At 44.2% G+C, this 22,840-nt stretch overlaps 1 protein-coding gene across 1 annotated transcript; it reads left to right on the plus strand.

The window, feature by feature from the left end:
• Window positions 1–9,549: 9,549 nt before the first annotated feature.
• LOC126263163 (ejaculatory bulb-specific protein 3-like) lies at window positions 9,550–20,655 on the plus strand. Its single transcript, XM_049960202.1, has 3 exons — window positions 9,550–9,909; window positions 11,923–12,134; window positions 20,045–20,655. The coding sequence occupies exons 1-2, from the start codon at window positions 9,735–9,737 to the stop codon at window positions 12,117–12,119; spliced, it is 372 nt and encodes a 123-aa protein (XP_049816159.1). The 5' UTR covers window positions 9,550–9,734; the 3' UTR covers window positions 12,120–12,134; window positions 20,045–20,655.
• The last annotated feature ends 2,185 nt before the right edge of the window (window positions 20,656–22,840 follow it).

The following is a 22,840-nucleotide window of genomic DNA, read 5'->3' on the forward strand; positions in this document are numbered from 1 at the left end:
TGAGTGTATATCAGAACATCGTAGGCATGCAATACAGAGTCAAATTACACTGCTGGCCACCATAAATGCAACACCAAGAAAGACAAGAGGTAGCACAACAAGATTTATTTTGTAGATAACATGTTGACCAAGTAACAAATGATTACGTTTACAGACGTCTGTGACATGTGGTTCCTGCCAGAATCAGTAGCCAGAGTAGCCGCCATTGTTGGAGATCACCGCTGCCACACGCCTCGGCATTGAGTCAAAGAGACGTTGGATGTGTTCCTGGGGTACAGCAGCCCAAGCAGCTTCCACACGTTGCCAAAGATCATCTGGTGTGGCAGCTGGGGATGTAATCTGGGTCACTCGTTGAGCAACCATGGACCACATGTTTTCTATCGGCGAAAGATCCAGAGAGCGAGCCGGCCAGGGAAGCAATTCAATCTGGTTATTGACGAAGAACCTTTGGACAATGCGTGCCACGTGTGGTCGCGCATTATCCTGTTGAAATATGGCTGTGGCCGAGCCCTAAAGGTAAGGAAGGACAACTGGCTCCAGCACCTCGGATATGTAGCGTCGGCTATTTAAAGTACCGGCAATGCGTACTAGAGGCATGCGAGAGTAATATCCAATGCCGCCCCATACCATAATACCCGGTGCAAGACCAGTGTGGCGGTGCATAATGCAGCTGTCCAGCATCCTCTCTCCATGGTGTCTCCACACTCGAATCCGACCATCGTGGTGCTGCAGACAGAAGCGTGCCTCATCGGTAAAGACAACGTCATTCCATTCTGCCGTCCACATCCGTCTGTCGTCACACCATTGGCGACGGAGACGTCTGTGGTTCTGCGTCAATGGTAGACGAAGCAATGGACATCTTGCGGACAGACCACTCTGCTGTAAACAGCGTCGAATGGTACGCGCAGACACTGGATGATGCGTTACAGACGCAATGTGCTGTGCTATGGTTCGGGATGTCACTGAGCGATTCGCCACTGCCATGCGCACAATTTGCCTATCAGCACGTGCAGTGGTGCACCGAGGTGAATGCGATCGACCACGTCGGTCCGTCGTACCCTCCTGCATCCAACGGTCACATATCCGCATTACAGTTGTTTGGTTTCGTCCAACACGACTAGTGATTTCTCTGTATGATAATCCACAATCTCGGTAAGCCACTATCCTTCCTCTGTCGAACTCGGATACTTGATCAAAAGATGTTCGCTGTTGTCTATGAGGCATAACTGATCATCTTGTGAAACAACCAGAAGGTAAACACACGTGCCAAACGTACACTCGTCGAAATCGCCAAGCCTTAAATGGCGCTATGAGGTGGTACCACAGGCGCGCGTGATGTGCGTCTGCGCTGAAATTCTAATCAGTTGCATATCTCATCGCTGCAAACCCATGGTGTAAATTTCACTTGATTCGGATGCTTCCTTCAGGGTGTTGCATTTACGGTGGCCAGCAGTGTATTACGGATATCGTCTTCAGTAATCATTCGTAGACGAGCGTGGTGCTACTGGCTACCTGCTGCATATTCCAGATAAGGCAGACTTTTGGTGACGACATTCCCGAATGTGTCAGGCGACACAGCCTAATCACGATATGAACGTCGAAACCGATAACAATGTAGAGGTTGTTTAAGATTGTGACTGAAAACAGAATTAGCTTGCAACAACTGATTGTCGATTAACTTCCACTATCATGTAGTTAATTACGATAAATCACGTGTAACATGAGTATGAGTGCTTATTGTCTATTGCGTCAGAATTTTTCAGATGAAAATATTTTCAGACATATTGAAATCAGCAGCCTTATTCCACTTTAAATTAGCCTATCTGTGATACAATTTTCTTATTCCATGAATGGAAGGAATCAGAGGGACCAGTACTCGTGCACTGTGTGTCCACTGCTGCACGTCGTACACTGGCCTGTGTCATGGAAATGTAAATCCAGATTTAAGTGAGAAACAGCAAAATCTTGAATAAAGTGAAAAAAATCCACAGCACTACTTTCTTGGATGCGAGTGCAAAGGGGATGGCTGAAGGTTTCAGAGACCAGAGAAGCAGGACACTAGTAACATTCAAGCAACAGATGAACAGATGCAGAGGGACAATTAGGAAATAACGTGAAATTATACAGGCGGAAAAAAAATCGAAAGAATTATAATATTCTACGGTCCCAATACATATGGTCCATGCCAGGTGAAGAAATTACCGATAATTTCATAATTTCTGAAAAAATAAAACTGATGGTTCCTAGAAAGTTGAAACCCATGTCCCTATATACAGGGTGCTGGGGGTATAGGTACAGATATCGTGATAATCGGTACCTTAATATGTACCCATTCCAGTGTGTTAGCAGTTTTTTTTCTGTGTGTAACACTCTCCCCGCTAACACATCGCCGGCCGCTGTGGCCGAGCGGTTCTAGGTGCTTCAGTCCGGAAACGCGCTGCTGCCACGGTCGCAGGTTCGAATCCTGCCTCGGGCACGGATGTGTGTGATGTCCTTAGGTTAGTTAAGTTTAAGTAGTTCTAAGTCTAGGGGACTGATGACCTCAGATGTTAAGTCCCATAGTGCTTAGAGCCATTTGAACCATTTGAGCTAACACATCGCATAATTCACTATCTGATAATTTCTGCAAGGTTGTAGCTATGCCAGGTAGTGGACTACGTCTGTCAGTGCAGACAATCCGTTTGGCATCTATGTATCACACTTCACAGAAGAAAATAAACATTGATTGTTTGCTTGTGCCACGCGTACTTGGAGGTACTAACTGAGCTAAAACATACTACTTGCAATAGCTACAACAATTATTACTCCGCGGATACGTAAAGTTGTTCAGTACACTGTTATCAATAGAAGTATCTGCTCTTATACCAATAAAACACACACGGCACTGAGGGATAACTGCAATAGCGATCTTAATGTTCTGCTATACCTGTTCCTGTGTGTGAGGGCTGTTTGAGTACATTTGACCCTTCATATCGACCCACAGGTATTAATCACAGGAGAAACATCACGCGAACGAATGGGCCAGGAGAATGCGTTGCCTCTGCTAATTGTTCTTTCCTCACAATATACCTCATGCTTTTCTGAGAAGGTCGTAAAGGGCGAACATGATATTTAAAATTAAACTTTTAAAGGACCGTGAAAGAGAAATAACGAATAAACTATTGAAAGAACACATTTTAATATCCGAATGAAAGGTTATTTGTTAATTGCCTAACATGTTTACGTTCAAATGTTGCTCAATATGGCGACCATCTTCGTACACGACAGCCTGTAACCGCACCAAAGGTAAAATTTATTTTTTGACCAAATAAGCGCCTCTGACTGTAGAATAGGTTTTATTTAATAATCTGGATTTCGGCTTTAGGCCATTATCAAATGTTACAACTGCCACAGACTGAAAGACAATAAAACTATAAGTATCAGACAAAATATCAGAAAAGTGGCAGGCTAAACAGTTAAATCAATATATGGGCTGCATAGTTCAAATGGCTCTGAGCACTATGGGACTTAACTTCCGAGGTCATCAGTCCCCTAGAACTTAGAACTACTTAAACCTAACTAACCTAAGGACATCACATACATCCATGCCCGAGGCAGGATTCGAACCTGCGACCGTAGCGGTCACGCGGCTCCAAACTGAAGCGCTTAGAACCGCACGGCCACACCTATGGGCTGCATGATTTGTTCTCTTACTTACGTATTATTAATCATTATACTTCAGTAGAACCCAAGTCACAGTCAAAACATGTATCTTCGGTTACATAAACAAATTTTGTCAGAAATATAAAAATTTTCTCGCATTTATTTTTGACAAAATTCGTTAACGTAATCGAAAATACATGGTTTGACGATGACATGGTTGTTCTCAAGTCTAATTATTTATAATACGTACGTAAGAGAACAAATCAGGCAGCCCATATATTGACTTAACTGTTCGCCCTGCCACTTTTCTGATATTTGGTCTGATACTTGTAGTGTTATTGTCTTTCAATCTGTTGCAGTTGTAACATTTGATAACGGCCTAAGGCTGAACCCCATATTGCGAAATAAAACCTGTTCTGGACTCAAATGGTGGTTATATATATATATATATATATATATATATATATATATATATATATATATATATATATATATATAAATTTATTGTTCGTAGGACTTTTTGACGACGGGCCAGGGAATGTACAGCAGTCGTGACACAGTTCGTGCACTCTTTGAAACTAGCATACTGCTTTCACCATTCCCAGCTATGCCAAAAATAACTTAAACAATTTGTGTCACATTTGACCGTCGACACCTCGCAGGTGAAGTTCTCGGATCGCCAGTTAATTCAAACTTCCGAAATACACTCCTGGAAATTGAAATAAGAACACCGTGAATTCATTGTCCCAGGAAGGGGAAACTTTATTGACACATTCCTGGGGTAAGATACATCACATGATCACACTGACAGAACCACAGGCACATAGACACAGGCAACAGAGCATGCACAATTTCGGCACTAGTACAGTGTATATCCACCTTTCGCAGCAATGCAGGCTGCTATTCTCCCATGGAGACGATCGTAGAGATGCTGGATGTAGTCCTGTGGAACGGCTTGCCACGCCATTTCCACCTGGCGCCTCAGTTGGACCAGCGTTCGTGCTGGACGTGCAAACCGCGTGAGACGACGCTTCATCCAGTCCCAAACATGCTCAATGGGGGACAGATCCGGAGATCTTGCTGGCCAGGGTAGTTGACTTACACCTTCTAGAGCACGTTGGGTGGCACGGGATACATGCGGACGTGCATTGTCCTGTTGGAACAGTAAGTTCCCTTGCCGGTCTAGGAATGGTAGAACGATGGGTTCGATGACGGTTTGGATGTACCGTGCACTATTCAGTGTCCCCTCGACGATCACCAGTGGTGTGCGGCCAGTGTAGGAGATCGCTCCCCACACCATGATGCCGGGTGTTGGCCCTGTGTGCCTCGGTCGTATGCAGTCCTGATTGTGGCGCTCACCTGCACGGCGCCAAACACGCATACGACCATCATTGGCACCAAGGCAGAAGCGACTCTCATCGCTGAAGACGACACGTCTCCATTCGTCCCTCCATTCACGCCTGTCGCGACACCACTGGAGGCGGGCTGCATGATGTTGGGGCGTGAGCGGAAGACGGCCTAACGGTGTGCGGGACCGTAGCCCAGCTTCATGGAGATGGTTGCGAATGGTCCTCGCCGATACCCCAGGAGCCACAGTGTCCCTAATTTGCTGGGAAGTGGCGGTGCGGTCCCCTACGGCACTGCGTAGGATCCTACGGTCTTGGCGTGCATCCGTGCGTCGCTGCGGTCCGGTCCCAGGTCGACGGGCACGTGCACCTTCCGCCGACCACTGGCGACAATATCGATGTACTGTGGAGACCTCACGCCCCACGTGTTGAGCAATTCGGCGGTACGTCCAACCGGCCTCCCGCATGCCCACTATACGCCCTCGCTCAAAGTCCGTCAACCGCACATACGGTTCACGTCCACGCTGTCGCGGCATGCTACCAGTGTTAAAGACTACGATGGAGCTCCGTATGCCACGGCAAACTGCCTGACACTGACGGCGGCGGTGCACAAATGCTGCGCAGCTAGCGCCATTCGACGGCCAACACCGCGGTTCCTGGTGTGTCCGCTGTGCCGTGCGTGTGATCATTGCTTGTACAGCCCTCTCGCAGTGTCCGGAGCAAGTATGGTGGGTCTGACACACCGGTGTCAATGTGTTCTTTTTTCCATTTCCAGGAGTGTATGTTCTTCAACTCCGACGCGGAAAGAGGACCTCTCTGTATTTATTTAATGAATCGATACTCTCGAAAAGCAGCACCAGTATTGTTCTTGATTAAACAGCGTTACGAGTAAAGCTGTGCTGACTTCGTCGAGATCCATGTTGACTTTCCGCAACTATAATGCACACTGCTGGTTGTTGTTCAACCTCAGATCGCCGTAGAAGTAACGGCGCCAAATGGCATCACGATAACATTTGTAACTTTTTCTGGCTTCTTTTTGGTATTCAGCGAAAGTGACGTGAGCTCTCTTTTTATTCGATATCACGTACTTCATATCTGTACACTGGATATTTTTCAAAAGAAGTTTCCATAGCCGATATGTTACACCACACAGCTTCTGAGTACAAGTAATGTGATCAATGGTTGTCAGTAGGATTGTCGTTGCAGAGGTGCATTCAGTGTAAAGTGACAGAGTGAATGTTGGCCACGTTGCTCAGCGTTCTAGAAAGAATTAGCGGAACACATAGAGGAAAATGCAGAGTATGTTGTTCTTTTGAAATATGATTTTGTAAAGATGAATTTACGAGGTGTGATAATATTCAGATAATGTCACTGCATTGCTTGTCGAGCGCAATTTATCATGTTTTTGTGAAAGGCAGTTTCTTTAGCATAATTTTACTTTATTGATTCGGGTTAGTTAATGTGGTTGTCGAGATGAGATTCAGAAAAATACTATACGCTCTGCTAATTGTTCTTTCCTCACATTATACGTCATACTTTTCTGAGAAGGTCGTAAAGGGTGAGCATGGTAATTAAAATTGAACTTTTAATGGCATGTGGAAGAGAAATAACGAATAAACTGTTGAAAGAAACACATTATTTATTGACGACGGGCAAGCATGCATACACGGCAACAAAATGTCTTCGTTTGTGATTTTGGCTTAGAGCATGCGTAACCTATCCACCGATTTTTGAACCTTCTCAATTGCAAGCAAATTTCGTACGATGGTAGAATGATCTCACTTCGTTACATTTGTCAGTTCTCGAGTACACTGACGTGATCCATTGGGGATTTTACGCGTTTAAATGCTCTTCATCAAACCCCAAAGGTCTTCCTGAACGTGGAGAGTCAGTAATGTCAAAACCATCCTCTTAAAACGAGAAAGCCATTTTCTTGCCGTGCTCCTGCTGTCACCCTTCTACTGAACGCGAACAAAAGAATATATCGGAAATATTCTGATTTCTCCACTTGAAACTTTATTTCCCTGTGTCCACAGCTCCACTGACTATCTCGAAATGATAAAATGACAGTATGTAACCTCAGACAGCATCAATGAACTACCAAAAAATAACACTCAATAAATAAACCCATAGTAAACGGAATACAAACATCCAAACAAAGACGCTACGAACTTATGCAACAAATTAATATTTCTGTGTGTTTGTGTTAAAATAAACATTTAACTCAAGAAGCGGGTAAAAATAGTTGCTCCTGGTGAACACATATCTGTGACTACAAGAGGTATTGCCCCATTGTTGGTGCGGGAAAATCTAGTGTTTTAAGACCTATAAGGGCATGTAGTGGTACTGTTTCATTGCCTACAAAGAGAAGAGGCAACTGTAGACGAAAACGAAATAGCACCTCCAGAACTGGACAAACTCTACGTAGAAACAGTAGTATTCGTCTTCAGAAGACCAGTAAGAGCCTTCAGAGAGATTTATTGGCTGCTGGAGTTGAAATGAATCTTCAACGGTACGGCGTAGGCCTCTTGATTGTGGGCGAAGACATGAAAGCCTATAAAGGAGCAGTTGTTAAATCTGCAATGAAGAAAATAAGTTTGGAATGGTCCAAAATATTTAAATCTTAGACCTACAGTGACTGGAAAACTGTAATTTTCGTTGATGTGTAAAAATTTTATTGTTCTAGATTACAGAGCAAGGGTTGTCGGGCAATGCACCCATGATGCGTTGAGAGCTGGGCATCTTCATCAGGAAAAAATGTTTCAGGTTCCAAATTGAAAGAAAACAGCCCTCGGTCACTAATTTTTAACGAATTAACCGGGTTTCAACACTGCTATTAGTGTCTTCCTCAGAATTTAAATCAAAGAATGGTCTATAACATGGTCACAGAATTATGACAAAAACCGTATGATACAGAGAGTAAGTACGGAATAATGGTGAAAGTCTGACAGTAGTTATATGTCATTTATAAAATAATAAATATGCCCAAAGGGCAGATAAAAAAAACTATGATGGCGAGCCACTAAGGGCTGCTCGTTACTTGCGTGGTGCAGGTTGTAAACGTTTACAACCTGCACCACGCAAGTAACGAGCAGCCCTTAGTGGCTCGCTATCACAGTTTCTTTATCTTAAATATCTTTGTGACTAATGCCCTTTTGGCATATTTATTATTTTATAAATGACATATAAGTACTGCAAGTCTTTCACGATTATTCCGTACTTATTCTCTCTATCATACGTTTTTAATCATAATTCTGTGACCATGTTATAGACCATTCTTTGATTTAAATTCTGAGGAAGACACTCCTAGCAGTGTTGAAACCCTGTTAATTCGTTAAAAATTAGTGACCGAGAGCTGTTTTCTTTCAATTTGTAACTATTGACGGTCTCTGAACGTGCAGCCATTCACAAAATTTTGCGTTTGAGGTTTCCTCGCGGCATGTGGTCTTGGAAGCCTAGTTTTAGTTGATGGCACTATGAATTCAACTAAATACATGGAACTCCTTGGGCGCAGGATTGTGCCATTCCCACAAACGTTTGCAGTTGGTGGTGGAACATTTCAGCATGACATGTCCCCACGTGACACCTGTAAAAGAGTTAGGACTTTCGTGGAAGTAATCAGCATTAATGTGCTTCAATGGGTTTAGTAATTCATGAGGCTTAAGAATCACGTGCTCTAACCTGGTCGAATCTATGCAAAAACGTGTTCAGAAGCTCATCAACCCCAGGAATACCAATGCATTTTCTGTGACACGTAACAGCAAATGCGGGGCGGGGAGGGGGGTACTTTGTGCCCATCACTCAAGAAAAATGTTAAATGTGTATAGCTTTTATTAACATTGCAGTTTTTAAATAGATACTGATGTATAAGTAAGGCATAATGTTTATATCACGTGGAGGGCTACTTTATTAGAACCATAAAATTTTTAAGTAATACAAATTTAGTTAACTGTCGTTGATTTTCAATCACAGCATACATTTTAAGGTTGTATAGATATGTAATAAGGGTCCTGAACCTGAAAATGTGAATATGACATGTGGTGCAAGAAATCGAATTCACTACTAAGGCTTAAGTTTTTTAGTCAAGTTCTACCGAAAAGTTTGAAACAAGAATAGAATCTGATATAAAAGATCATTAAAACCAATAAATATTTTTTTTTAATTTTAAATTACATAGTGCCAGACTGGACTACGTTATTTTCAAAAGGTGGGCACAAAGTACCCTCTCCCCCATCCACTTTGTATTGGCAGAGTCAAAGCGAAAGGATTACACTTTAGTTATTAATCTTCAGTAGGCTACCAAGCGTACTGTAGGTTCGTACAGTGGTAAAAGTGAGTAGTAAAAGTTTGTGGAGGTATGTATAGTGGTAAATGTGCATAGTAAAAGTTTAATCATCTTGTCCCAATTAATTTCCACTCTACTGTATGTCACTGATTTGTATTGGGAAGAGAGTGCAGGATTCTCGGAGGCGTGGTAATGAAGAAAAAAAAAAAAAACCTGCTGCTGCGGTAATAGTGCTGTCTCATAGTCCGACGGCGTGGTTTTTCTGTGCAGATTGCATAGGACGAGCGAATTGAGTGGAGACCTTGAGCAAGTGAAGAGTGTCGCGGGAGAGGCGGAAGCGCAGTACGCGTGAGCGCAGCCGAGCGTGGTCCGCGCCTGATGGCGGGTTCCTACGGCTGGCGGGCGATCCTATAAGAAGCGCCGCCTGCCGCCTGCCGCCACGTCCCGACAAAGTTGCAGCCATGTGGACAGCCAAGCTGGTGCTGGTGGCGGCTCTCGTGGCGGCGGCCTCTGCCCAGTTCGGGGGGACGGACCCGGGCGGTCTGCTCAACGACCCGGCTGCGCTCACCGAGATCATACAGTGCCTGCTGGCCAACTCGGACTCAGGTTGCTCGCTACAGGGACGTCTGCTCAAGAGTAAGCACTCGTTGGTCATAATGGTCATAACCACACTTTACAAATGCACTTTTCAGGTCAGTAGCTGAGTCAGAGACATAGTAAAATCTTCTCGAATTTCGAATAGACTACTCGACCTTTCGACAGCTGCCTCTGAAGACGTAGTTTGGAATAAACCGCATTCACTACCGGGGCTGGCATGGTATTTTGCTCATGTATGTGTCATTGTAGTGGCTGGAACCATCCAGAGAGGGCCAAAGTGACGCGTACTCTGAAAGGCTGAAAAATGATTAGTGCAGCCATAGCGGGTCCGGTGCGCAGCGGGACCGATGACGCCAGATGGAACGAAGGGCCGGCGCCACGTCTGAAACTGCGGCACCTGCCTCCCTACAATCGCCAGGCATCCATATTTGTTTTCACTCTACGTCCAAGGCCTGCCCTCGCACCCCAGTAAATATGTGTCCTTGGTGTCCGTTATAACAGTTGCCGCATATTCAGTTCTCGGCTGCGTCCTTTATAATGGAATCCTAGTATGAAAAAGGTCATTCTAGACTCTCGTAGCCGGCCGGAGTGGCCGTGCGGTTCTAGGCGCTACAGTTTGGAATCGAGCGACCGCTCCGGCCGCAAGTTCGAATCGTGCCTCGGGCGTGGATATGTGTGTTGTCCTTAGGTTAGTTAGGTTTAATTAGTTCTAAGTTCTAGTCGACTGATGACCTCAGAAGTTAAGTCGCATAGTGCTCAGAGCCATTTGAACCAAGCCGGACTCTCGTGTTTACACTTCGTAACTTACGTCCGTTTCCCAAACAATGTTGAGCTAAGGCCGCGCTTCCATGGGTCCTGCAGATTGCAGATCGACTGTGCTGCGAAATAATTGTTAAAAAGAGTCCGATACTTTGCCCTTTTCTGATTTAATTAGCACTGAGTTTAAGCAATCAGGTCGTTGTGCGCGCAAATCCAAGCAGCCTGGCATAGGTGGCGATCTTCATAGCTGCAACCGAAAAACAATAAAACAAAATACGCAGAAAACCATTGGACGGTAGCGAGTTCGTTCCTTGCTACCCTCTAATGTAATATTTATGTACCGCCTCTTGTTCTGTGTGAGGAAATCACACGAATAATACGTTTGGCAACACCGTCTGTGGCAGCCTGTTCGTATTTTCGCGAGCAAAGATCTGAGTGCTTGACTTTTTTTTTAAAATCGGGAACGGCGCAACGCAACGAATTTTTTTCTTAACCAATAATTGTCAGCAGAACCTAGCCTCCGACACTCTTACAAGCTTTTCAGACTGTTTCTGACCACCCTGTATGCATGCTAGTACATTCACAGCTGACACCAACACATCAGGCACTCCTCAAACTATGTCGTGTTTAACGAGGCGTAATACTGTCGAATACTGGAGAAGGACCCGAACATTGGTCTCAGTCCTTGTCTCTGCTCTCCATGTCTTAACTTCCTTTCTTCAGGCATGCCACCGAGAAAGACTCTGAGGGCATAGTCGCTAACTGTCAAGTCAAAGTTGCCAAGCAATCGGATCACATTCCATGTCGCTACAGTACAGTTTGGTATAGATTGTATAATTTTCTCGGCATATGAACTGTTCCACGAAATTTCAGGCGAATTGCTCGATGCCAACATCTCGATGCCACAGTATTTCGACCCCGTACTCCGGCCATTCACAGGCGTACACTGTCGAAAGTACACTGAGCACCTTTGTGTAAGACCCTGCTGGCAAATGCGTGGATTATTAATCATTTGACAGTGTGCATACATTGCTTCGGCATATGCGCTTCTGCTGCAAAATTGTGCGCTTCTGCTAGTGCGCTACGTGGTGAAACTCCGCCTCGTTGATATCAGATCGATCATCTTCACTCACTCACTCACACACACACACACACGCACACACACACACACACACACACACACTCACGGTAAAGACTTACATCAGATGAGGGCCACCAACTGCAGCTGTTTAGATACTTTTAGCAGATTGCGAGTGGTGTACCGTGAACCAGAGTGTGGGTCGCTGTCTGCAGGCGTGCTGCCGCAGCTGCTGCAGTCCAACTGCGGCCAGTGCAGCGAGGCGCAGCGCCAGGACGTGGCCAACGTGCTGCGCCACCTGGTCAACGACAGGCCGGAGGAGTGGCAGCGGCTCGCCGCCAAGTACGACCCGGCGGGCACCCTGCGCACCCAGCACGGGGACGAGTGGCGCGCGCGGGGCGTCAACATGTAGCCGCGACCCTAACACGTGAGTTGCCACCACGTACTGTCTGTGTTTCTCTGATCTGCTGGTTAACACCAGCTAATGTCCCATTAAAGATGTGGCACAGTTACTGTGTACCTACAATGATGAGTCAAAGTATTTTGACCTTTGATTTAATAGCATGTTGGTACACATTTTGCAATGCAGTGTAACAGTTCTTCTGAGTGACAAGAATACTACAAGACTTTGGGGGTTTACCGAGGGCCACGCGGGATTAGCCGAGCGGTCTTAGGCGCTGCAGTCATGGACTGTGCAGCTGGTCCCGCCGCAGGTTCGAGTCCCCCCTCGACGATGGGTGTGTTTGTCCTTAGGATAATTTAGGTTAATTAGTGTGTTACCTTACGGACTGATGACCTTAGCAGTTATGTCCCATAAGACTTCACACACATTTTAACATTTTTTGTTTACCGAGGTATGAGGCACAAATTACTCAATCTCAGTACATTGTTGGCCAGTGGCTTGCGGGTGGAAGAGTGGTGCACAGTAGCATCCGAGACATGTTTCAGAGGGTTCAGATCCTGCGAAATTGATGGCCAAGCCATGTTCACCGCCATGCGCTTAAAAACTTTTGGCACTGTTCTAGCTTTGTGACGCAGACAGTTGTCGCGCTGGGAGATGACATTGCCGTCAGGGAACACATAAAACATGTAGGTGGTCCGCGGTAACGACCACATAGACCCCAGCATTTAGTACTACCACAGATCAAGCACAAGCTTAGGTGAACGTCCCCAATGGCATGGCATTGCCTCCATCACCGTGTGTACGGGGCGCGGGGCATGTCTCGAGCAGACGTTCGCTCGGATGACAGCGTATTAAGACACGACCATCGACCTGGTGCAACCAGAAACCTAATTCTTCCAACCACGCGGCTGGCTTTCATTGGTCTTCTTGTTGCCATGATGGTTTGTGGGGGTATCGCCATGGACCTGGCGTAACCAGAAAAGTGCTTCTTCCGACTAGACGTCTGTGGTCAACAGTCCAATATCGAAGAAACTTCCCCACTGCAACCGTAATAGACAACGTAGTAGGGCCACAAGCAAATACATTACTGGCCATTAAAATTGCTACACCACGAAGATGACGTGCTACAAGCGCGAAATTTAACCCACAGGAAGAAGATGCTGTTATATGCAAATGATTAGCTTTTCAGAGCATTCACACAGGGTTGTAGCCGGTGGCGACACCTACAACGTGCTGACATGAGCAAAGTTTCCAACCGATTTCTCATACACAAACAGCAGTTCACCGGCGTTGCCTGGTGAAACGTTGTTGTGATGCCTCGTGTAAGGAGGAGAAATGCGTACCATCACGTTTGCGATTTTGATAAAGGTTGGATGGCAGCCTATCGCGATTGCGGTTTATCGTATCGCGACATTTCTACTCGCGTTGGTCGAGATCCAATGACTGTTAGCAGAATATAGAATCGATGTGTTCAGGAGGGTAATACGGAACGCCGTGCTGGATCCCAACGGCCTCGTATCACTAGCAGTCGAGATGACATGGCATCTTATCCGCATGGCTGTAACGGATCGTGCAGCCACGTCTCGATCAGTGAGTTGGGGACGTTTGCAAGATAGCAACCATCTGCACGAACAGTTCCACGACGTTTGCAGCAGCATGAACTATCAGCTCGGAGACCATGGCTGCGGTTAACCTTGACGCTGCATCACACACAGTGAAACGTCCTCAGAAAAAATTGTTGAATTACTGTGCTGATAAATCTCTTACATTATTTGATTTTCAAACAGCTGAGCAAAACTGAACGTACTCAGACATTTCGCTCTTTACCTGTTCTGATCAACACTACACTGACACACAATATTTTTTAGCGCAACGCAATCTGACTTTTAATAATCCCTACAAAAGAATGGCCCTGACTAACATTAACCTATACCTTTCACAAATCACTTACCTCAGAAAAATCTTCGTTACTCAAGCTACTGCAATACAGCGAGCGCCACTACTGCCAGCTAAATAAAAGACTCAAACTACTGAAGGCACTAACTACTGATAGGCATAGTTAGCAAACGAAAGATTTTGATAGAGAACAAACAATGTATTTACCTTAATAGTCATAATATATATAGCAGTTCATGACATCCAGTCTTACAAATGCATTGTCTCTGATGGACACACGTCCAGATCATCGGCTCTCAAATTTCCGCCATCTCTCTCCCTACATCCACCACTGCTGGCGGCTCACCTCCAACTGCGCAACGCTACGCGTTGTTAACAGCCAACTGCCCAACGCTACAATGGCGAGTATTACAACAATGCCAACCAGCCACAGACTGCACACAGCACAGCCAGTGATTTTCATACAGAGCGCTACGTGGCGGCGGCGTTACCAATATAAGAACCTAAACAGCCTACTTACAACAGGTGTACTCAACGACGAACCTGGGTGCACGAATAGTAAAACGTCATTTTTTCGGACGAATTCAGATTCTTATTTACAGCACCATGATGGTCTCATCCGTGTTTGGCGACATCGCGGTGAACGCACATTGGAAGCGTGTATTTGTCATCGCCATACTGGCGTATCCCCCGGCGTGATGGTATGGGGTGCCATTGGTTACACGTCTCGGTCACCTCTGGTTCACATTGACGGCACTTTGAACATTGGACGTTACGTTTCAGATGTGTTACGACCCGTGGCTCTACCCTTCATTCGACCCCTGCGAAACCCTACATTTCAGCAGGATAATGCACGACCGCATGTTGCAGGTCCTGTACGGGCTTTTCTGGATACGGAAAATGTTCGACTGCTGCCCTGCCCAGCATATTCTCCAGATCTCTCACCAATTGAAAACGTCTGGTCAATGGTGGTCGAGCAACTGGCTGGACACAATACGTCAGTCACTACTCTTGATGAACTGTGGTATCGTGTTAGAGCTGCATGGGCAGCTGTACCTGTACACGCCATCCAAGCTCTGTTTGACTCAATGCCCAGGCGTATCAAGGCCGTTATTACGGCCAGAGGTGGTTGCTCTGGGTACTGATTTCTCAGGATCTATGCACCCAAATTGCGTGAAAATGTAATCACATGTCAGTTCCAGTGTAATGTATTTGTCCAATGAACACCCGTTTTTCATCTGCATTTCTTCTTGGTGTAGCAATTTTAATGGCCAGTAGTGTAAACTGAGTGCTCGGAGCGGAGCCCCATTTTCGGCAGTATCTGCCTAACATTGTTCGAAATGCTTCTGCCTGCACGAGGTTGCATTCTGCCATCTAATCCAGTAGAAATTTCCGCCTTCTTGCATTACGCAGCGGCTAAGTCTCCTACCTCCACATTCTGTGATGAGACGAGGACGTCCAACGCCTTGTCGCCTACTCGTGGTTTCACCGTCATTCAATCAGTTTCTATAACGGTTCACGATAGTACAACGCAAACAGACGAAAGGAGCCTGTCTACTATAAGCTACTCTTCGTTCAAGTCGGTTATGTCAGTGAATTTCTGAATATGTAGCCAACGTTGTTTCGACTACACTGCAGAAGTTTCGCAACGACGCACTTATTTTTTCTCCCCACCGGATTACCAAAGGTTTGGTGTCCCACCGAAAGAAACAGTGGCCGTCGATTTGGTTCGGAGGAAGAGATGCAGCTGAATACAAATTTTCATGACGGCATTGACTATCTTGTCTCACAGTGGGATTAATTTATTAACAGATCTAGCTATTACTTTTGAAATAATGTACAGTTTACTTACCGTTTTTCTATGTACCACGTTTTCATTTACCTGCACCTTATACATTCCTGTGCCCAGAACAGAACCAGTTGGTAATCATTCTCGCAGTTGGTGGTGTTCATTATGTATTGGCTCATCAGCGTGTATTAACCATTAACCTAACGTATTTCAAGGTACATTTTGTTATGACTACATAAAACTACTATCGTCCCGCCATAGCTGTGGGTTCTTTGATTACTTTGGAAGGTGGCTACTTGAAACTATAAAATTTTAGATCATTTTTTTACATGAACGGATGTAAAGTTTTACTTATCTTTATACAATCACTTACCACAGAAGTACTTCAATATTTACTACTGTCATTGACTATCAAACTATCGCTTGCTGCATGCAATCACAAACTCTCCTCTTGAACTACGAAGTTCAACATTTACAAAAGTACTTTTCCATCTGAGACTGGAATAATTCTTAAGTCCTACTGGATGATGTTGACAGCTTCAACTGCGTCATGACTTGGGACAGAGCACTTCCATGCTCGGCTTTACAGTGACTCAGTGCAAGAGTGCTGCTGTACTGAGAGCCAGAGGGCGTGACTTCTTCAGCCTCTCCCAATTGTCATCGATGCATTTTGCTGACTGTGGTGTTGCACCACCATCTTGGCACGATACTACACACTTAAATGGGTCGCTATATCGATATACATTACTACTCTGAATGCACACAACCCAAGGGTTCATACGCTAGTGTCATGACTGAAGTCAGTAGTGCAGGACCACACGGTCGCTTGACGCTAATTACACATCAGCTACAGTTCTCTGAGCTTCCAGTCTGTTCTTTTAATGAGATGAATAATGTATAAGCCAACATAAGTAATATACAAACATCAAGGAAAGTTTTGCATCACCTCGGTTACGAGAGTTCCGGAACTTGGACAGAAAATTGGAATGGAGATCAACATATACATCATTTTCGCCTTTTTTATTGCTCATGGAAACCACACATATCATGCTGTACCACCATTCATAGAGACCTTCAGAGGTGGTGGTCCAGAATACTGTGCACACCGGTACCTCTAATACCCAGTAGCACATCCTCTTGCACTGATGCATGCCTGTATTCGTCGTGGCATACTATCCTCAAGTTCATGAAGGCACTGTTGGTCCACATTGTCCCACTCCTCAATGGCGATTCGGCGTAGATCCCTCAGAGTGGTTGGTGGGTCACGTCGTCCGTAAGCAGCCCTTTTCAATCTATCCCAGGCATGTTCGATAGGGTTCGTGTCTGGAGAACATGCTGGCCACTCTAATCATGCGATTTCGTTATCTTGAAGGAAGTAATTCACAAGATGTGCACGATAGGGGTGCGAATTGTCGCCTATGAAGACGAATGACTGGCCAATAAGATGCCGATATGGTTGCACTATCGGTCGGAGGATGACATTCACGTATCGTGCAGTCGCTACTGCGCTTTCCACGACCACCAGCGGGGTACGTCGGCCCCACATAATGTCACCCCAAAACAAGAGGGAACCCCCATCTTGCTGCACTCGCTGGACAATGTGTCTAAGGCGTTCAGCCTGACCGGGTTGCCTCCAAACACGTCTCCGACGATTGTCTGGTTGAAGGCATATTCGACACTCATCGGTGAAGAGAACATGTAGCCACTCCTGAGCAGTCCGTTCGGTATGTTGTTGGATCCATGTGTACTGAGCTGCATGATGTCGTGGTTGCAAAGATGCACCTCGCCATGGACTTCGGGAGTGATGTTACGCATCATGCAGCCTATTGCGCACTGTTTGAGTCGTAGCACGACGTCCTGTGGCTGCACGAAAAGCATTAATCAACATGGTGACGTTGCTGTTAGGGTTCTTCCGAGCCATAATCCATCCGTAGGTAGCGGTCATCCACTGCAGTAGTAGCCCTGTGGCGTCCTGAGCGAGGCATCTCATCCACAGTTCCTGTCTCTCTTTATCTCCTCCATGACCGAACAACATCGTTTTGGTTCACTCCGAGACGCCAGGACACTTCCCTTGTTGAGAGCCTTTCCTGACACTGACAATGCGGACGCGATCGAACCGCGCTATTTACCGTCTAGGCATCGTTGAACCACAGACAACACGAGCCGTGTACCTCCTTCCTGGTGGAACGACTGAAACTGATCGGCTGTCGGACGCCCTCCGTCTAATAGGAGCTGCTCATGAATGATTGTTTACATCTTTGTGCGGGTTTAGTGACAACTCTGAACAGTTAAATGGACTGTGTCTGTGATACAATATCCACATTCAACGTCTATTTTCAGGAGTTTTGGGAACTAGGGTGCTGCAAAACTTATTTTGATGTGTGTATGGGGAAATATTGCTTTTCCGAAGCCCCACATACTCCAAGTAAAATTACGTACACCAACTAAACATAAAGTTCATAGTAAGTATCTATTTCCAGATTACATGCAAAGTTAATCACTTCACTATGAGGAGATCCCAGCAATGGGGTAGAAATGTCGATCATGTAGAAGAAATGTACTTAAAAGGCTTTACCTCAATGATTACTACTGTCCATACCGTCAGGAATACGCTTCACAGTTAGCACTCTGCAAATCTTTCCACGATCACGCCAGTCATTGTTGTTACCTATTATTCCCTTACCGAATGGTTAAGGCGATCTCTTAGACACATAGTAGCCAATTGCAAAGGTGCATCTTCGATAGACCCGGCTCTGGAAATCTCTAGTGAATAATCAGATAGTCTAGTAATGAACTGGATTCCACTTACATACCTGCGGTGCTTAATTTGCTAAATTACATTCCCAGACCTCATTACTTCTTCGAAAAATGATTTAGATGACATTGGCTATAGGTTGTATTCGTCCGGTTAATCGACTTTAAGTTGAACCTGTCTCCCCTTATTTTCCACTCCTCTTACTCTCAAGTCGTTTTTTTTTTTTTAGATGTTGTAATTTGCTGCTCCGACAATGTTTATCTCGATTCTTTACCGCATTTCGTAGCTTTCTGTCAGTCCCATCTAGTACAAGTCTTTCTCTTTATCCACAGTTTACAAGAACGAGTAGGCTGTTAGTTTACACTTTTGATTCCTAGTCATTTATTGACTTATTCGCGACTGACATCTACCCGGAGACTCTTCGTGTTTTATATTACATTGGATATCATGCACATGTTACATAGTGTTTTACTTTTATTATAGAATCTAACAGAAAAATTTATGAGGTAAATGCCTGCCGCAGACGAAAATTCAGCTATACATATATTTCTGAAGAACAGGTAATAAAAATGAATTACAGATAGGTAAATTTAGAACATGGGTCTTGATAATGAACGTGTCCTATAACACTGGCGTCGATCAATACGATTTAGGAAAATATACCGTGTCTGAATACAATATACAGAATAACCTACAAGAAAACGACCTGATGACACACATTCAGCACGGATTCAGAAAATATCTTTCTTCTAATAGAAAACTAGCTCTATATTCTCACGATGTAATGAGTGATGTCGACAAGGGATTTCAAGCGGATATTCCATAATTCTAGATTTCCAAAACGCTCTTTATATTGTTCTTCACAAGCGGTTTCAAATCACATTGTGGGCCTATGGAATATCGTCTCAGATGTACGACTAAATTGGTGATTTCTTGTCATGAATCAAACTTCGTAATAATTGACAGAAGATCATCGAATAAAGCAGAAGTGATACTTGGCGTTCCCCAACGAAGTGTTACAGGCCCTCTGCTGAACGGTATAGAAATAGCTTGATGGTGGTTCAAATGGTTCAAATGGCTCTGAGCACTATGGGACTTAACATCTATGGTCATCAGTCCCATAGAACTTAGAACTACTTAAACATAACTAACCTAAGGACATCACACAACACCCAGCCATCACGAGGCAGAGAAAATCCCTGACCCCGCCGGGAATCGAACCCGGGAACCCGGGCGTGGGAAGCGAGAACGCTACCACACGACCACGAGATGCGGGCGATGGTGGTTCGATGAACCCTCTGCCATTAATTATGACTTGTAGAGTAATTATCTGAATGTAGGTGTAGATGTAGATGTTCTGTGAACCACAGGTTTTTTGATCGATTTCAGAGCTACAATATGAATTTAAATGTATAAATATGTTTCATTATTTACTACAGCTGTGTACAATATTTAGTTGCAGAACTACTCATGAGACAATTTTTTTGTTTACAGGTTGAGGTTTCATAGAAAAGCACCATAGAAATCACCAATGAACTTACGGTCAACGCTCACAACACTGGAGTTTACCAAGTTGAACCACACCAGCACCTCCGAAGCATCTGACGTAAAGGAACGTTACTTCCTTCAAAGAATGTATGCTGCTGCCACTATCTGGTACTCACCAAATTGCACCTTCGCGTCAGGTACCTGATGTAGCGACTGACATGAAACTAGTGACAATTACATTAAAATACGTATATGGACGCCAAAGAAATCTGTTGTTATGTTTTTTGTTTGCACGCCAAGCACTGACGAATGTTTTTAGTGAAATGCTGTACGACTGTATTATCTACGAAATAAATCTCGGGATAAACTTCTGATTCAAATGGTGGCAACACAACGACTGTAATTTCGTAGTTTTCGGCGATAGAAGTGAATCTTTGTGTACGAAAACTTCCAGCGACCCGAAACTGCATATACAGTTCTGCTGCCACCTTCACTTCTACGACCAGCGATTGAGTTCAGAAAGATATACTAACAGTTTGTCGACATTGAAGTCTCACATACCTTAAGGTAACAAATGTTATACCTGACAGGAAATTAACCACATTTCTAATACTAATACTGTGAATTGTGAATAAAGGAATATTTCTCAAACTATGTTTACAGTAATCCATGTTTACATCAGCACACACTCCGCCGCAATATGAAAATTCATTAAGTTTTTACTAACAAGACGAAATTTCTCACCACATTTTAAATGGCGATATTCTTAACAGTTACCTAAAAGTTTTAGATTAAAAGAGAGTAATGCTAAGCAAACAGCATATGGTCTCTCATGAACCAGAAAATTACACCAACGGCTAATGAGGCTGTTGATTTACAGGGCACACGAAGAGAACCATGAGTAAGCTCATATACCAAATAATCAAAGATATGTTCATCAGAGTAAAGCCACTGAGAATACTACGATAAGTTTTAACTTTTATTGAAAGTTACAAAAGAAAACCGGCTGGAAAAGACGTCTGTTTTGATTGCATTTATTAACAAAGAGTAAAGGAAAACCGGGCACCGATCCGGTAAATAGGGGCCAAACTAACTATTTATATTCGATGAGCCTTAGCTGTTGAAGAAACAAGCAGAGATAAACGCACTCATAACAAGAGTCAGAAAACAACACTAACACATAAAAAATAGAGCATACTTCTGTCCTTACTGAATTTTTTTTAGATCTTCAGTTTTATAACGCAAATACACTGCTAAAATCACAGTAATAAAAAAATATCATCAGAGACATAATTTTGAACAAATAATTAACTAAAATGCTTTTTCTCATTATAAAAACATTGCAGCTAGCCATGACTAATCTGTTCCATCGCGCGTGCAGGATTTTGGAGACAGGAGAAGACTTTCGAACTTGAAGATCAATAAAAGAATTCCAGTTTCAAAGAATGCATGTGCTAAAAATGTGAAAATTGTTGAAGCATCAGTTTAATAATCCAGGGTTGCCAAATACTTACGAGAATTATTTAGAGAAGCCGACCCAGGTGAAAGCCAGTTTTTGTTCCGGAGAATTGTAGGGTCACGTGAGGGAATACAGGCTCTAAGAGGAATCTTAGAAAATATTTTGAAGCATGCAAACCTACGTTAGAAGTATTTATATATTTATACGAGCATTGGGACTTATAGAGTGGCAACCGTTTATTCTCAACCGATACAAAAAAGTTACATGTTTGCACCTGTTACTGTCCTTCAAAGTAGTCAACAGCGTTGTGTAGAACCCGTTGCCAGTGATGTGGAAGGCGTAGTATACCATTAGCAGAGCCTGTTCTGTTGATGGTGAGAATGGAGCGGTCTAAAGTTATGGTGATTCTCGTGTACGGCTGTGATGGTGTTATCCTAACGCATTACGTTCCTCCACAGCAGACCGTCAATTACTGTTCATTTTTGGAGCATCACCTGCGACGAGCTTTGCGAAAGAAACGGCGACACTTTCTGTGGAACCCACCCATCATTTTTTACGACAATGCGTGGGCGCATACAGCGCAAGCTGAGGCTGCTCTGTTCGGTCGATGGGACTGGGAAGTACTGTACCATCCACCATACTCTCTGAACTTAAGTCCTTGTGACTTTGATTTGATTCCGAAGATGAAGGAACCACTTCGTGGCATTCGCTTCAGAACTGTTCCAGGGATTCGACAGGCAGTAGACCGCTCCATTCGCACCATCAACAGAACAGGCTCTGCTAACGGTATACTACGCCTTCAATATCGCTGCAACGGGTTCTACACAACGCTGGTGACTACTTTGAAGGATTGTAACAAGTGCCAACATATAACTCTTTTGTATCGGTAGTGAATAAATAGTTGCTACTATTTAAGTTCCAACCCTCGTATAATGTTTTTCACAATGCTGGCTGAACAACACTCTTCGAAACGTTAAAGGTATCAGGGATAAAATGTAGAGGGCGAAAGGTTACTTGCAACGTTTACAGAATCAGACTACTGGAGTAAGAATCAAAGGACTTGAAACAGCAAAATTTGTTGACAGGGGAGTGAGACAGGTTTCTACCCTATCTTCCATATTAGTTAATCTGTACTTTGAGCGACGAGAAAAAGAATCGAAGAAGAAATTAGGAAAGCGAATTAAAATTTATGGAGAAGAATTAAAGCTTTAAACTCTGCGGATGATATCGTAATTCGTTCAGAGGCGGGAAATTACTTGGAAGAGCAGGTCTTTTCAAAAGAAATTATATGATGAACATCGAAAAAATTTAAAGCGAAGGCAATGGAATTCAGTAGAATGAAT

The sequence above is a fragment of the Schistocerca nitens genome, chromosome 6 (assembly GCF_023898315.1).
Source record: "Schistocerca nitens isolate TAMUIC-IGC-003100 chromosome 6, iqSchNite1.1, whole genome shotgun sequence".
Lineage (NCBI taxonomy): Eukaryota > Metazoa > Arthropoda > Insecta > Orthoptera > Acrididae > Schistocerca > Schistocerca nitens.